The 17,330-nt window shown below is 39.9% G+C and overlaps 1 protein-coding gene across 3 annotated transcripts in view; it reads left to right on the top strand.

Moving 5' to 3' along the window:
- Positions 1-17,330, top strand: part of PHF8 (PHD finger protein 8) — a gene marked incomplete at both ends in the record, with an annotated part of 180,995 nt that overhangs the window by 90,113 nt on the left and 73,552 nt on the right. For 2 of the 3 annotated variants that reach the window (XM_084258613.1, XM_084258612.1), the window contains 6 exons: positions 6,112-6,199; positions 6,543-6,649; positions 7,720-7,811; positions 10,880-10,969; positions 12,771-13,073; positions 13,821-13,924. In XM_084258613.1, the coding sequence (XP_084114739.1) occupies positions 6,112-6,199; positions 6,543-6,649; positions 7,720-7,811; positions 10,880-10,969; positions 12,771-13,073; positions 13,821-13,924 (784 nt within the window). The remainder of the gene's footprint in view (positions 1-6,111; positions 6,200-6,542; positions 6,650-7,719; positions 7,812-10,879; positions 10,970-12,770; positions 13,074-13,820; positions 13,925-17,330) is intronic. The other variant, XM_084258611.1, reaches the window with a different exon arrangement.

Here is a 17,330-nt window from a genome sequence, read left to right as displayed (position 1 = left end):
TCTTCTACTGATTTTGGGGTTTTTTTGTTGTTCTTATTCTAGATCTTTGAGCTTCGAGATTAGGTTGTTTCTTTGAGTTCTTTCTTGTTTCTTGATATGAGCTTCTATTGCTATATATTTTCCTCTTATTACTGCTTTTGCTGCATCCCATACATTTAGGATATTGGTGTCCTCCTTGTCATTCAATTCAAAGAATTTTTTAATTTCTTCTTTGATCTCCTCATTAGTCCAGTGGTCTTCCAGTAGTGTGATTTTTAATCTCCACGAGGTAGGAAAGTTCCTTGCCTTCCTTTTATGGTTTATTTCTAGTTTGATGCCTTCATGGTCAGAAAAGATGGTTGGTATGATTTCAATCTTTGTGTATCTGTTGATGTTTGTCTTTTGCCCCAGTATGTGATCGATCCTGGAGAAAGATCCATGTGCACTTGAGAAAAATGTGTACTCCGTTTTTTTGGGGTTTATTGTTCTATAGATGTCTGTTAAGCCCAAATGCTCTAGGTCCCTATTTAGAGCTTTAGTTTCTTTACTTATTTTTTGTCTTGTTGATCTATCCATTGTTGATAGTGGTGTGTTGAAGTCTCCCACTACGTATGTGTTTTCTCTGATGTCTGTTTTCAGAGAGGACAACAGTTGTCTGATATATTTTGGTGCTCCTTCGTTTGGTGAGTATATGTTAATGAGTGTTATTTCTTCTTGAAGTATTGTCCCCTTGATCATAATGTAATGACCAATGGGGTCTCTTTTTATTTTTTTGAGTTTGAAGTGTGTTTCATCTGATATAAGTATAGCTGTTCCTCCTTTCTTTTTTGGTCCATTTGCTTTTAGGGTTGTTTTCCATCCTTTAACTTTGAGCCTATTTTTATCTTTTGTAGCTAAATGTGTTTCCTGGAGACAGCAAGAGGTTGGGTTTTGTTTCTTCATCCAGGCTGCAACTCTGTGTCTTTTTATTGAAGAGTTTAGTCCATTTACATTTAGAGTTAATATTGATATGTTAGCATCTGTATTTGCCATTGTGTTTGTCTTTCCTTTGATTTTATTTATTTATTATTTTAATAACCTTTTTTTTTTTTTGGCCTTCTTTCATTGTTCTTCGTCCCTCTGAGGTTCTGGCTTTAGGATTCCTTGTAGTATTTTTTGGAGTGGGGGTTTAGTCTTAATGAAATTCCAGAGTTTCTGTTTGTCTAGGAAGGTCCTTATTCTTTCTTCATAGAGGAAGGAGAGCTTTGCGGGATAGAGTATTTTTGGTTGGCATCTGTTTTCTTGGAGTCTGTTGACTATGTCCCTCCACTCTCTCCTTGCCCGTAGTGTTTCTTCGGAGAAGTCCGATGTCAGCCTGATTGGTTTTCCTTTGAATGTTATCTGTTTCTTCCCTCTTGCCAGCTTCATTATTTTTTCCTTGTCCTGGATTCTTGGGATCTTTACTATTATGTGTCTTGCTGTATTTTTCCTTTCGTCGTGGAAGTTTGGTGTTCTTCTTGCTTCTTGTGTATCAATTTTCAGCTCCTTCTTCACATTTGGGAAGTTCTCTTCAATTATCTCCTGGAATATTTTCTCTGTTCCTACATCTCTCTCCTCTCCTTCTGGTATTCCTATAACTCTTATATTTCCTTTCCTCATGGAGTCAGATATTTCCCGAATTCTTTCTTTGGTCTTTTTCCTTCGTACTTCTCTTTCCTTTTCTGTTTTGGTTCTTTTTATTTCTGTGTCTTCAAGAGTACTTATTCGTTCTTCCATTTCATCTATTCTGCTTTCATTGCTTTTCCCAGATTTCTTTAGTTCCTACATTAATTCTTTGATCTCCTGTGTTTCTTTTGCTTCCCTCTTTACGGACTCAATTTCACTCTTCTGATCGTTGATTATTTTTCTCATATCATTGTTTTCCTTTATGACTTCTGTCAGTTTTTTAATCACCGCAATTTTAAATGCTCTTTCTGGAAGTCTCAGAAGTTCTTCCAAGTTACTGTCGTTGTAATCTGGAGGGTGGTTTTCTTTTTGTGGTGTGCTTTTTTCCTGAGGAGTTGTTAGGTTGCATGTGGTTCTTCTACTCCCTACTGTCTGTTTTCTAATTTGTCGTATGCATTGGGACACTGTGTTGCTCGGACTGGCCGGCATCTTGGGTGAACTTCTCCGCTCCCCTCTGCCTCCTCCAGGAGCCATCTCTGGCTTCTGAGGGAGCTTTCTGCTGGTTTCAGGCAGTCTTTACTGAAGACATGTCCCTGTTCTAAAATGGCGATGCGGGACTCAGTCCTTGCGCTTCCGGTCTCAGGCACACTTTTCTGCGCGCCCGGTCTGCCCCGGCCGTGGGTGCCTGTTCCCTCTGTGGGCTCAGACTGCTGGTTGGAAGGGGCCTGGCGTGGGCTAACTTCCCAGCTGGCCACTGTCTCCTCCGGGACCTTCTGCCCTTTTCAAGCAGTCTTAAGAAATTTCCCTGTTCTATGGGGTGTTAGTGGCTTTTTTTTCCTGGTCGCTAGGTGGCGCCAGAGATCTCTCCTATTGTCCTTGGGGGGGCTGTTTTTCGCCTCCCCCCACCCCGTGGGACAGGGAACAGAGCGGGAATGGTAGGGTAAACCTCTAAAGCTTTGGGGTGCTGTGTCTGCCTTGTGCCCCACCGTCGTGGAGAACCCACGCCCCGAATTTCGTGCCCCGGGTCTCAGTTCCAAAGCCCTCAGGTCCAGGACGCAGGCTGTAGCCCAGTTCAGTGGCGCGGGAATGGTGCCTTTTGCACCCCGCTCCCGTGCTTGGGCGCCTGTTTCCTGCTTACTCAGTGAGGGACTTTCACCCCAGTGAGGGCCTCCGCGCGTCTCCCCGCAAGCCTAGGTCACAGGTGCAGGTACCTGGGCAGCGGCGATCCCGATCCGCGTTTGCTTTTCAAGTGTGCAAAGAGCACTGCTTTTCCGCGCAAGCTTACTGGCCGGCCCGGGGCTGTGTGAGTGTCTCCAGAGTCTCTTTGTTCTTCTCTAATGGCGCCGCCCAGAGCCGTTTGCTCACCGCGGAGGCGAATCCTGCAGGGTTCTCCACAGCTCCCGTTCTTGGGGTGTGGTGGCTGCAATAGTTCCTTTCCACTCACAGTCCCGCTTGATGTGTAGTTTGTTCTTGTTGGTCGTTTTAATTTGTTGTTTTCCTCCTCTCTGCTGGTCGCAGAGTGCTGACTCTGCGGGCAGGGGAGGGTAGCAGGGTTCTGTGCTTTCCTCCCTTCTGGTCCTCTTTTATGGCAACTTTCTTCTTCAGGTAGTTTGCTGGAGTCGTCCGTTTATCTTCCCTGTTCCAGTTCTCACTGGGACCTGCTGCTTTTCCTCCCTATTAACTTTTTTTAATGGGAGATCTTACTCACAGCGTCTCCTCGCCGCCATGTTGCTCCGCCCCTCCCCCTCACTGACTTTCTTAAATATGAAGGTTTATTTCTTTTACCATAATAGTAAAATTTTTAGCTATTCCTTATATAAACTCTTTTTCAGCCTCAGAATCTAACTTAACCTCTCTTCTCCTGGTTTTCTGCTTTATATGATTTATATATTTTGTTGCAGTCCCACAAGTCCAGGAATTTATCTTTTCTCAATCTATCGCTTCTCTTTTGTTCATATTGGGTAATTTCTATTGCTCTCTTTGAGTTCTATGACTCTTTTTTCCATTGCCTCCATTCTTTTATTCAGTCCAGCCATTACATTATTTATTTCAAATATAGTATTTTAAGGTTCTTGTGTAATTTTAACACCTCAAGCATTGTATCTATAGTTCTAGATTATCATTTCTTTGCACAGGTCTGTCTATTCATCTGTCAATATCATTTTATTACATTACTTTTATAGAATGTATAATGATGAGGCCAGTCACCCATACCCATCTCCTTTACTCTTTTATAATTTTCTTTTCCCAAGCATTTATTCACCCATCTTTGAATCCTTTGTTGGATCTTGCTGGATGATGTTCCTACACTGATATACTTAATAACTGCTGAATTGAACTGCCTACCAGAGTTTTGAATTGAATTAATTTGCAACTTGATAGAAGTTCCCACAATGTGTATCAGCTACTTAGCTCCACAAACTTTGAGTTTATATTGTCTGTCCCAGCATTGGGCTAGGTACTAGGGACAAAAGATTAATGCACCTTTTAAGTATAATGTTCTAATAACCACAATATAGATATTCATTACAAGTTTTGGAAGTGCAGAGAACAATTAATCTAGCCAGAGCTTTGTTAAAATCTCAGAGGAGTGATGCCTGAAGAGTTTGTAGGTGCTGACCAGGGAAGGAAAGGCAAGAAATACATCTTAGATACAGGGAAAGGCATAAGCTAAACAAGACTCTGTGGAGCAATTTACAAAAATGGAGCCTAAAAAAGTCAAGAGGGGAGAGCAGATGAAGCTGGAAATGAAGGTAGACTAAAGGTAGACTAAACCTATCCTGGAGATGACTAGGACAAATGAAGGTTTATTAGTTAATTTCACTTCTAATGAAAATTTCAGATGCAGCAAAAGATAAAAAGACTAATATAATGAACATTAATATGTTCATGACTCAGCTAAAAATATATCACAAATCTATTTGGAGGTTTCTGTATATCTCTTCTCCATTGCATTCCCATTTTTTCCTTTTAGTGCTGTCTATTGTCCTGAAGCTGATGTTAGTCACCCTCATACGTTTTTATCCAATTACTACATAGATATACCTCACTAAGCAATATATAGTATTGTTTTACATATTTTGAACATTATATAAATGTAATCATATTGGATGTATTCTTGTGTTTTTCTTTGAACATTATGATTGTGAGATCCATGTTGATACATGTGTAGTTCAGTCATTTTGCTTGCTTTCTAGTATTCCATTGTATATGATAATTGATTCATTCTTCTGAGGGGTGCAAATTACATTGAAGAGTTTGGAGCAGGGGATGACATGGGCATATTTGTATTTTAGATATATCGCTTAGGCTTGGGATGTAGATAGACTTGAGTACTCAATATTGGTGCAGAACAGTGGTTTGCAAACATTTAGGACTAAGGACCCCTTTCATACTCTTAAATATTGTATTATATTACATTATATTATATTATATTATATTATATTATATTATATTATACCCAGAAGAGCTTTCATTTATGTGTCTAATGTTTATTAATATTTACCACATTATAAATTAAAACTGAAAAAAATTAATATGTTAATTTATTGAGAAAACCAATAATAAGCACATTATATGCTAGCCTAAGTAAAAGGTTTATGAAATATAACCATTTTCAAACCAAAGAAGTTTAGTGGTTAGAATGACATTAACTTTTTTTTGCAAACCTATTTTAATGTACGGATTAATAGAAAATGCTTAGATCCTCAAATCTGCTTCTACATGTTGTAATAACACAGCAAGTATCCTCTGGAAAACTTCACTACACCCTTAAGAGAATTAAGGTTAAAAAGACAACACTTTAGTGCTATCATGAATGTAGTTTTGCTCTCACATATGCTCTGAAAGTCTCAGGTAGCTCCAGGATCACTGGCCCAAACTGCTGGTGTGGAGGAGCCAGTTTAGAGGTTGTTGCAAGTAGCTTAGGTGACAAGTAGTGAGGAGTCTGACTCCTAAGGCATTGGTAAATTGGGTGGATGGGAAAGGGAAGATAATATGAGAGAGATTCAAGAGAAGATATCAGATAGCTCCCAAAGGAAAGGCAAGGGCAAGGAGAATAATTGATTTCTAACTAGCTGTATATTTCACCACCAACCTGGTGGTGTGGATATTTAGCTAGAAAATGGCAAAATTTGAACCCAGGTCTGCCCAATGCAAAAGCTCTTTGTTTAGAGTTAAAAGGGGTAGTCCTGTCAAGGGTAAGGGTAAATCCACTCTTAGAAACAAGAGAGAGGATGGGTGAGGCAACAGAAGTGGGGAGGAAGGAAGTAGAAGGAGTTTCTTAACCCCATATAGATCTAGTCAGGGTTATAATGATAGCACACTCAGCCAGGATGGCTATGAGGATAGTGGAGGAACTTATTACTGTTCTGAGTCTCTGCTAGACTGGCTGCTCAAAGGAGTTGTATTTGCTCTGAGCAGGCAGTGGAGATTTCCAAAGGAAGAAAGGCCCTCTGCCAGCTATGATTTTGTCTTGTTACACTGCAGGATGGATCCATGCTGTGCTGACCCCTGTGGACTGCCTTGCCTTTGGAGGGAATTTCTTACACAGCCTTAATATTGAAATGCAACTCAAGTGAGTCCTGATGTCGCGGTGAACCTGAGTTGTCCATTCCTGTCTGCTAGAGTCTTGGGTTCTCCCCTATAGTGAGGAGCACAGCATAAAAGGAGGTGGGGATCATCGGGAAGAAATTAATACTGATGTTCAGTCTGAAGATAAATACCCCATGCATACTTAGTAGTTATATGACTTTCGGCAAGTCACATAACCTTTGAACCCAAGTTTCCTAAACATAAATTAGGGTCTTTCAGGGTAATGTGACTACAAATCATAGATAAAAGCATCCAGAAATATCTGATACATAGTAGGTACACAGTAAATGGGATTCTTATTTCATTATTGTGCCTACTTCCTCCAGAGCCTATGAAATTGAGAAGCGACTGAGTACAGCCGACCTCTTCAAGTTTCCCAACTTTGAGACCATCTGTTGGTATGTGGGAAAGCATATCCTGGACATCTTTCGAGGTATGGCACCCTTTGCCCTCTGTCCCATCTGTTTTTTCATCTCTATAATTTCGTCATTTCAACAATGCTTTAAAAATAGAATCACACAGTATGTGATCTTTTGAGACTGGCTTTTATACTAAACATAATGTGAAGTAGGTCTTGGATTTTACATTTTATTTAGCAAAGGTAAGAGAAAATTGTATCGCAGTGAAATTAATCCTATCTCCTGTCAGTTAAGGTAAGAAATTCAATCTGGATAATCTCGGAGTTTCCTGGCTGTGCTTCCTACAGGGAGAAGTCCAAGTCCTGATCTCAGCCTGGCATCATTGTGTTGTTTCCCAAGTGGAATTTAATCTGCTGAATTTCCTCTTTCCTGCTCTGCTCTGAAACAGAGTGGCTCCCTCATTCAGACCTAGATTCTTCAAGGTGACTTGGCCAGGTGGAATCAGTATCTCAATGTTACAAAGAACCTCAGAGGTCAATGAGTAAAGTCTCCCACGTAATACCTTAGGTTCTTATTCTGCCACTTGGACTGTCACCTAAGTGTTCAAAAACTGGATGACTAATTGCTTATTACCTGTTCTGAACAACACAGTTCATCAGACAATGCTATATTGAGCCTAAATCTGCCTATTTGTTATAACCCAGAACACAGTTACTCCTTCATTTGCATTGATGGTTATTCAGTCATGATCCTCCAGACTGTTCACATTTTGAAGCCTAAGAAACAGCTTGGTGGAAGGTGCACAGACCTGAGATTCAGATAGACATGGTTTCAGCTTCGGCTTTGACACTTACTTGGTGTGTGCTTGGTCAAGTGTCTTTGCCTCTCTGAGCTTCAGTTTCCTGACCTAAAATAAAGATAATAATACCTAGCTTACAGAGTGGTTACATGGATTAAAAGAGCTAGTGATATCAAATGCCTTGCATCTAGTAGGTACACATTAAACAAACACTGTTTTAAGGACTGAAATCTAGAGTTGTGCTCAGAACCTTGAGCATTTTCTCTGAATATCTGAAAGAGGTAACAAGCCCTTCACTTCTCTGAATGGCTCTGTTGACAGTCTGCCTTCCTCTTCCCCCTTTAGGTTTGCGAGAGAACAGGAGACACCCTGCATCCTACCTGGTCCATGGCGGCAAAGCCCTGAACTTGGCCTTTAGAGCCTGGACAAGGAAAGAAGTAAATAAACTTATTTCTCTACAAGAGTTCTGCCCTTTATAGGAATTGACTTTTGGTAAATACTTTGGTGAGGAAGAAGAGACAAGGGGGCTCTTATGGGCTCCTGGGGTTATAGTGGAGGACTGTGAATTGCATTTTTAAACCTTTCTTAGTAATTGTAGAAAGTAATAGTACTTATGCTAAAAAATTAGAAAAATACAGAAGAGTATAGAGGAGGAAAAGCAACTGTAATTTTAACACTCAGAGGAAACTAACATTAACATATGGACATGTTTTCTTTTTATTTGATTTACAAAACAAAATTTTATAACTGAATTGTTTGGCTTATCTTAATTTTCCTGTGTTACCAGTGTTCTCCATGACTATTTAATAGTTACATGATGTTCTTTTGTAGGGATGTACCACTCTTACCTAACCACTTGCTTCTTGCTTCCTTTTTATTTATTTTGGGGGAAAGTCACACAGAATCATGCAGTGAATATCCACGTGCATCAGTCTTTGTCCCTCATCTCTTGATTATTCCTTCAGGATAGATTACTGGAAGAGCAAATTACAAGATTAAAGTGTATGAAAAACTTAAGACTCTTCATACATACAATAAACATGGCTTTTTAGAAATATACCAATATAAATATACCTCCCTGGTGGCACAGGGGTTAAAGACAGTGCTATCAAGCTATCACCAGCCACTGCAGCACAAGTTTGATCCCTGGCCAGCCAGGGAGCAACCCACATGGCGCAGCAGACCTCTCTGCCTCGCCTGCTGCTCCCCTCAGCAGTGTATTTTGGTAGATCTGCCTGTTCTGCTCCTCACTCTCCGGTGAATCCTCTCAGCTCCCGAACCTCTGGCTTACACCCCAGTTCTTGTATGTGTAAATAAATAAATCTTTAAAAAACAAAAAGAAATATACCAATATCCATTTATCCAGTTGAGTACTAAATATCTGTAAAACAGAATAAGAAAATTATGTGTACTGATTTGGAAAGATTGCCAGAATAAAGGTGTATAACTATGTGTGTAGTATGTTACCTTATGTGTGAAAAAAAGGGAAGGAAACAAGAATGACATTTATCTGTTCTTGTATTTACCTTAAAGCACAATCTGGAGGTAGGCAGAAGAAACTAAGAAAAGTGTGGGGAAATGGGGAGAGTGCTAATCATCAGATTGATGGCAGGGACTTTTCAGTGTATCTTTTTACTTTTGAAGTATGTGAATGGATTACCTAATCAAAATGTTGAATTTAAAAAAAAAAAAACACTTAAGAAATGCAAAAAAATAGAAGAAATAGCAATATATACTCTTTTGCTTCTGATACTCTTTATAGACACCTTCTCCTTTATACTGTGGCCTGGGAGGCCTTTCAACCACTGCAGGCTTAGCTTTCTTCGCCTGTGAAACTGTTTCTCCACACCCTTCAGGTGTTTCATCTCTTGGGTTTCATATCTGATGCCACCATCCCCCCGGCCCTTCCCTTCCCCATGAAGAGATTTTCAGAGTGACTGTGTCCCAGGAAAACCAAAAGGGAGGGAGGATGTTGAGTCCTAAGCACCATGTCCTGGGGGTAGGATGGCCCCAAACCGCATAGTCAAAGGGAGCTGGAGGAGAGTAGGACACAGATCCAAGGAACCCACACTCGTGGAAGCAGTCTTGTGGAAAGTATAGATGACTTCCACAGGATGCACTCTCTCCTTTACCTCTCTGTGAGCCCCTGGGCTGGTAGAGAAGAGCTATGAAGGTTTACAATTATATCATATGGGTTCTTGATCCTCACCCTTGGCCAGCCACCAAAACAGTTCCAGATGGATTAAAAGTATTAAAGGTGGGGCCTCCCTGTTGGCTCAAAGGGTTAAGTCTCAGCACTGTGAAGATATCCGCAGCCACTGCAGCATGAGTTCAATCCCCGGTCAGGGAGCTAACCCACATGGTGCAGCAGACCTCTCCTGTCTCGCCCACTGTTCTCCTCAGAAATATATTTCAGTCAATTTGCCTGTTCTCAATCACTTTGTCTCTGGTGAATCCTCTCTCTCTCTCTCTCTCTCTTTCTCTCTCTCTCTCTCACACACACACACACACACACACACACACACACACACACACACACACACACCCCTCTGGCCTACCCCCCAGCTCTTGTGTGCATAAATAAATAAATCTTTAAAAAAAAGACTCAAACCATAAAAAAGAAGGAAATGCTGAGTACTTTTTATCTGTCCTCTCAATGAAAAAATAAAGTGAAAACTGGTTAAAGAAATCATAAAAGCTCGAGAGATCTTTCTACATAAATCTGTAAATCTCCTAGTACTCAACATTGCAGACAAATTAAAAGACAACCAAAAGTTCTCCCCCTGGGGAGTTGTGCTGACTGTGGGCTGCTCAACACTGAGTTCTGTCCTCATAAGCGGAGAGGCCAGCTTGTCTTGAATTTTTGAGGTGTGTGACCCAAGCCCACAATTGAGATTCTCATCCTTGACACTGTTCTTTATCAGATCTATATTCTGCAAATGTTTTCTCTCAGTTTGGTTTGTCTTAACACTGTTTTTCTGTTGTTTGTTTGCTTTTTATTTTATTTTTTTGTGGGACCCTCGCCAGAGGCTGGGGAATGAGGGAACGAACCAGCGCTGCAGAGGCTGCTGGCAGCCTCACAGCCCAGTGCTCAACCATTGTGCCACCAGGGGAGGCCTTGTCTTAACACTGTTTTTTGAGGAGAAAATTTTTTATTATTATTAAATCCAATTTGATTGGTTTTTTTCTTTTATGGTTAATGCTTCTATATCCGAAGAAATCTTTGCTTAACCCAAGGTCACAAAGATTTTCTCTGCTTTCTTCTAAAGAGTTTATAGTTTTAGATTTTACTTTTATGTCTATGATCTATCAATATTTTGAGATTTTGTGCAAAATGTGGATTGAGGTCCTTTTTTTGTATATGGATATCCAATTGGTTTAGTACCATTTTTTAAAAAGATAATACCCATTTTCCATTGAATTGCTTTGGTACATTTGTAAAAAAAAATTCTGGTTTTGTGTCTATTTATATGCACATCTGTTCCTCATGTCTTTTGTTTAACAGGCTCTGCCAGACCATGAGGATGAGATCCCAGAGACAGTACGGACTGTACAGCTCATTAAAGATCTGGCTAGGGAGATCCGCTTGGTGGAAGTAAGAAGCAAGGGAGCAGGGGAGGTTTTTAGGAAGGGCTCGAGGCTCAAGTGGCAGGTCAGGCTTTTACAATTAGCATGAGAGCTTAGGGGAAGGATTGGGGAGACCCCACCAAGGGCCCTATAATTATTATGCACCTTGAGTATGACACACATTGAGATTAGTGCTTAGGATACATAAATAATACAATGCCTGCCCATAAAGAACTCATTGTCAATTAGAGGGCCTTGGCCAAAGTTAACTTTCTGCTCAGTTTCCTCATAACTAAAGTGGGGATAATTATACCTGTTCAGGTCATTAAAAGGTTTAAATAAGGTAATACAGGTTGAGCACTAAGTATATTGCTTGGCACACAATAAGTCCTCAGTAAATTCTGATGGTAGGTGATGGTGATGGTGGTGGGTGGTAGAGGTCATCGTAGTAGTTGTTCTTACTAATATTTTGACTCAGTCTCTTCATTCTACAAAATTACAGTTCCCCCAGGTTGAAGGTGATTACAAAACCATGTTTCAACAGGTGACATATACCATGGGGCGGGCAGTAAGATGTAGTGGTAAGAGAATCAGAGAAACATGGATTTTGGTTCCTGCTCTGTCACTTGCAAGCCTTTTAGAGCCTCAGTATCCGTATCTATAAAGTGGTGATATCACCATCTTTTCAGAGTTTTATTTGAATTATGAGCTAATAAATATAGAGCCCCTCGCACAGTGCCTAGCAGAGTAAGTACTCAATAAATGTTAGCCATTGTTATTAATACATTTTGCAGCAAAGAAAGAACTCAGTGTGGGCTGGTGAGGTAGCAGAGGCACCAGAGAATTGGACTTGAGGAAGTTTAAACTTTCCTTTAGTGCAAATGCTGTAAAGTTCCATTTATTGCCCAGAATATAGGTACTAAATCCATGCTAAAAGCTGGTCAGAGTGAGCTACTGCAAAATTAGGCGTCCAACCTCACCGCTTGTATTGTTTCATAGCCACGTCATAGTTTACAATGTCCACCTCCCACCTCATTTCCCCCTACTGCCGTCTGTCAGAATCCTTCAGGATTTAATTAAAAGGCTCTTCACATTTAAGCCATTTTGCATACATAGAACTTTGGGCTGATTGGAAGAATACTTAGAGATGGATCATATCTGGTCCATTGACTTTTTAATACAGTGGAATTATTTTCCCAAAGGAGCTCTTTCATGGAAGCTCAATTTATACAGCCAGTCAAAACACAACTTTGATGAAGATGGGAAGTTTAGTGCTACATTTGTTTCCCTTATTTGTCTTCAACCTAACTCCAGTCTTCAGGGCCTAAGAAGCATGAATGAGCCACAGCGCATTTTTGAAAACCACCTTTCCAATCCAATTCTTGAATTTTACAGTAGAGCAAACAGAGTCCCAGAGTGATCAGATGACTTTCCCAAGGTCACAGAGCTAGCTGGTAGCAGAATTCAGACTAGAACCTTTTTCCTCCTCTTAAAAATCTTGCACTCCTTAGAGTTGGAACCACACAATTTAGTACTAATTTTTTTTTCTGTCGCATATCAACTGCTCTTAGAGTCTTTTTTCTCTAGTTTTGATGGTAGTCCTGGGCTTTTCCTCTGCTCATATTGTTACTTGTCAGTGGCTGGATAAAGAAATGCCACCCAGTAAATTCTTGATAACTCACTGTGAAAAAGCTAGGGTGTGCATACTTGGAGCCATCTGTAAACTACTTCCATGGTAGTATCGCCAGTGCCATGAATATGCTCTTAGCATAGAGGGTGCCCTTAAGTAAGCTCTAACACCCCCCCCCCATGTACTAATACTCTTATAGGATATCTTCCAACAGAACGTTGGGAAGACAAGCAATATCTTTGGGCTGCAGAGGATCTTCCCAGCTGGCTCCATTCCCTTAAGCAGACCAGCCCATTCTACTTCAGTATCCATGTCCAGGCTGTCACTTTCCTCCAAAAGTGATTCAAAGAAGAAAGGCCTGAAGTCCAAGGAACTCTTCAAGAAGGCAGAGCGAAAGGGCAAGGAGAGCTCAGCCTTGGGGCCTGCTGGCCAATTGAGCTATAATCTCATGGATACATACAATCATCAGGCACTGAAGACAGGCTCTTCCCAGAAAGCAAAGGTGGGTGCTGGCCCATGAGTTCAGCCCAACCCTTTTGGGTCCCTTGGAAGAGTAGAGGAGTAGGAGGAGTAGGCTATCAAAAGGACAGGCTATCTTGTTTTGCTCCCACCTCCCTTAGGGCCCCTGGTATATGGCTACCAGTACCACTCATTTAATAGGCATTTATTGAGACCTTGTCTATGCTGGGCACTGTGATAGGTACTGTGGATGTAACCCTCAAGAGACTGACAGGCTAGTGAGAAAGATAGGCATAAAACAAATGAGTGCAATGAATTATTGTAGATGTTATGATTAAGGGTGTAGGAGAGACCCTGAGAAACATGAGAAATGATTCTATATGGGTAGGATCAATGATCAGGACCCCTTCTCAGAAAACTTGATACTTCAGTTGTATCTTGAGATGCTGGCATGGGAATGACTCTTGAAAACATGGTGTATGAGTGTCAGTTTGGAATCTTGAACACATCCTTGAGAAAAGTCCTTTTCAGGGCTCCTCCTTGCTTCAAGATTGTGGTGCCTTCAACTGGCATGTGAAGATGCACCCCTCCTTTCAGGGAATATGTTTTATCAGATCAATAGGCTTCCTTCTGTGATCATTTGGGGTGGGGGCAGGGAACAATGTAGCAGAAGGCCTTTGTTTAGGTGGTTTTGACAGTGAACTCAAACTTGTGAAACCGGAGGGAACTGACCATCCTGATTTACATGGGAGTCCCAGAGAGGTGACAACTGAGCCTCCTCCTTCTGCAGTTCAACATCACTGGTACCTGCCTGAATGACTCAGATGATGACTCGCCAGACTTGGACCTTGATGGAAATGAGGGCCCACTGGCCCTATTGATGGCTAATGGCAGGTGAGGTGGGGACAAGGAACACAGATATATTGGGACTATTGGTGGCAACATACCACTAAGATAGGACATGGAATTGGGACCTAGGCGCTAGGACATGGGTAGGGGAGGGTATATACTTGGGGAGATACCCAGATAGTATCAGATATCATTGATTGCTTAGTTTAGAGAACCATGGCAGTGTTGGGGTGGTAGGAGGGAGAGACCTGTAATCTAATTGGCAATCCTGAGAAAAATCTTGTGTGATTAGAAATATCAGCAAGTCAGTGGGTGAGAACCCATGGAACAAGCGATAGTATAGTGTACTTGTTAAAACCATGAGTTTTTTACATACCTTTGTGATTCGATTTTTAGGAATTTGTTTTGCAGAAATACACAAGTGTGTAAAGAGAAATATTCAGTGTTTACAGCATCATTGCTTATAATAAAAATTAATTGGAAACATTCATCAATAAAGGTTGAATAAATAAATTATAGTGCATCTATAGAATGAAGCTGTTAAAAAGATTGACACAGAAAGATGTCTAGGATATATTAATAAATGAAAAAGCCCAGGTAGCAATACATAGGAATACTTCCATTCTTATTTCTTAAACAGGCATATGTGTATGTTTGTGTAAGTAAACAAACTTTTTCCTTTTAATTGTGCTTTTTTAGTTTAAAATTTTATTTATACAGCTTAAATTTTACAAAGTGTGTTCAGAAGAATACATAGTGAAACATTTTGCTCTCACTCTTCCCTGTTATCTAGTTTCCCTTCCCATGGAATACCAACATCAATGTCTTCTTTCCAGGTGTTTGTACACATTCACACACATATTTGTTAAGTATTTTATACTTCTTACACCAAACTTGTGTCTATATTTATTTGTATAAAGTAGGAGGCAGGAGAGAAATATTTCATTACAATACTGTTTGAATTTCATGTAAGGAGTATATTTTCTTTTTTAGCTATTTTAACTATGGTTTCTTTTATTATATATATATATTTTTTTTTTCTTAAAATAATTTGAACAGCATTTTCTAAAGGAATATAATAAAAGCTGTTCACAATGAAAACCATGGGCTTGGGAATCAGATCATCCCAAGTTTGTATCCCAGCTCTCACACTTATTTGCCGTGTGATATTGGCAAGATAATTAACCTATCTGAGAGCCTCAATGTCCTTATAATTTCTGATTTGTATATAAAACTTAACTTTAGGGGGCCTCCCCGGTGGCGCAGTGGTTGAGCGCTGGGTTGCGAAGCTGCCCGCGGCCTCTGCGGCGCCGGTTTGATCCCCGGCTGCTCCCCGGCCACCGGAGGAGGGTCCCACATGGCGCGCAGCCCTCTCCTGCCGCCCGCTGCTCCCCTCAGCAGTGTACTTCGGTCCTTCTGCCTGCTCTGCTCCCTGCTCTGGCTCTGGTGAATTCTCTCACCCTCCCGCGCTTCTGACTGTACCCAGTGCATGTATAAACAAACAAACAAACAAACATAAATAAATAAATAAATAAATAAATAAATAAATAAATAAACATGCCTCTATTAAAAAAAATTATATAAAAAAAAAACTTAACTTTAGGGTGGGTGTTGGAGGACTAAATGAAATGTATATAAAATGCTTGTCACAGTTCCTGGCGTATAGTAAATACTTGATAAATGGTAGCTACTATAAGCATAATGATGAAGTTGAAGATGAAATAGGATGATAATGATGCTGATGATTTGATTATGATGTGGCTATTGCCAGAAGCTATGTCAGTCATCAGCAACCCTGAAACATGTAGGAAGGCAGAGGCACAGGAATAGTAAGCGTTATCATTTGGATTGTCAACACCATATATAGCAGTAGTCAAGTGCCAAGTATGAACAACAGGAGCATAAGCAACAAGGATCCCTTCTTAGCTTTTTTGCAGAAAAGGCTTGTCTTCAGATCCCAAGGGCAAGTATAGGAGGTCCATCTGGCTGAGAAATAAGGGTAAAGGGAGTGTGAGGGCAGGGCAGATTCTGAGAGCAACTGAGCTATCCTTGGGATTTGAGAATATAATTACTAAATAATAAGATTAGAGCATTGTCTAGAGCAATGCTGTTGAGCATTGTCCTTGTCTAGAACCCATGATAGGTCTTTTGGGGAAGAGAAAATTGTGTCCTAAAGGTTCAGTCTATAATGACTGTAGGGGATGCAATAAAACATTTTAACCTTCCCCAACAATTTTGTGCTCCTTCTGTCTTCTCCTGCAGCTGACAGATGCTACTGTTAAGAGAACCTAGAGATTCAAGATACAATATTTACAGACAATATGATATGCCTGGAATTTTCTCCAAAAATAATTCAGCTTTTGTGGGGAGTTAGGTATAATGAAACAAAATTAGCTGTGTGTTGTTAGATGCTGAAAATTAGCTGGGTGATAGGTACATGAAATTTTATTATACTTATGTTTTTGTGTGTGCTTCACATTTTTCATAATTAGAAGTTAGTAAAAGATCAGGGTGTAAATAGCTTTATTTTTATTTTTATATGTAAATATTTAAAAATATATGTTTTTATTTATTGAGCACCTGCTCTGTGTCTGACTTTATGTTAGCTGCTTACATACATTATTTTATTTAGTTCTTACAACAACCCTAAGGATAAGTATTATTTATCTTCATTTTACTAATATGAAAACTGAGTCTCAGAAAAGTTAATTATAAGATTGGTTGCCTTTGGGCACTAGTCTTGTCATCCTCTGCTTTAACTCCTTTAATCCTCCCAACTATGGGAAAACAGGTCAATTTACAGACATCCAATTCACTCAAAGCCAGTTCACCAAATGACTGCTGAATGTATCAAGTGTACTGACTTACCCAAAGTTTGTTTCTTTTTAACTATAAGCAGTTAGGACTGGTTAATATTGCTTACCATGTGTGACAGAATTATTTACACTTCTGAGTTTTTTCCCACTTTCTTTAAATATTTTTGAGATATATTTTAATTTACATACCATACAACTTGCCTGTTGCACGTTTACAATTAAATAACTGTCAATAAATTTAAAGAATGTGCAGCCATCACCACAATCCAATTTTGGAACACTTCCATCACCCCACAAAGATCCCTCACACCTACTTAGAGTCAATCTTTGTTCTCTTCCCTGATGACCACTAAGTTACTTCTGTCTATATAGATTTGCTAATTCTAGACATTTCTTGTAAATGGAATCATATAATATATGGTCTTTTGTATCTGGCTTCTTTTAGCATGTTTTTGAGATTCAACCATGATATAGTAGTATGTATCATTAATTGTTTCTTTTTTGTTGCTTAACAGTATTGCATTGTATGGATATACCACATTTATCCATTCACTAGTTGATGTTCATTTGGATTGATTCCACTTTCTGGTTATTATGAATAATGGTGTTATAAGCATTTGCATGCAAGTTTTTAT

This window comes from Talpa europaea, assembly GCF_964194135.1.
Source record: "Talpa europaea genome assembly, chromosome: X".
Classification (NCBI taxonomy): Eukaryota; Metazoa; Chordata; class Mammalia; order Eulipotyphla; family Talpidae; genus Talpa; species Talpa europaea.
This window is presented reverse-complemented; position numbering and strand designations above follow the sequence as displayed.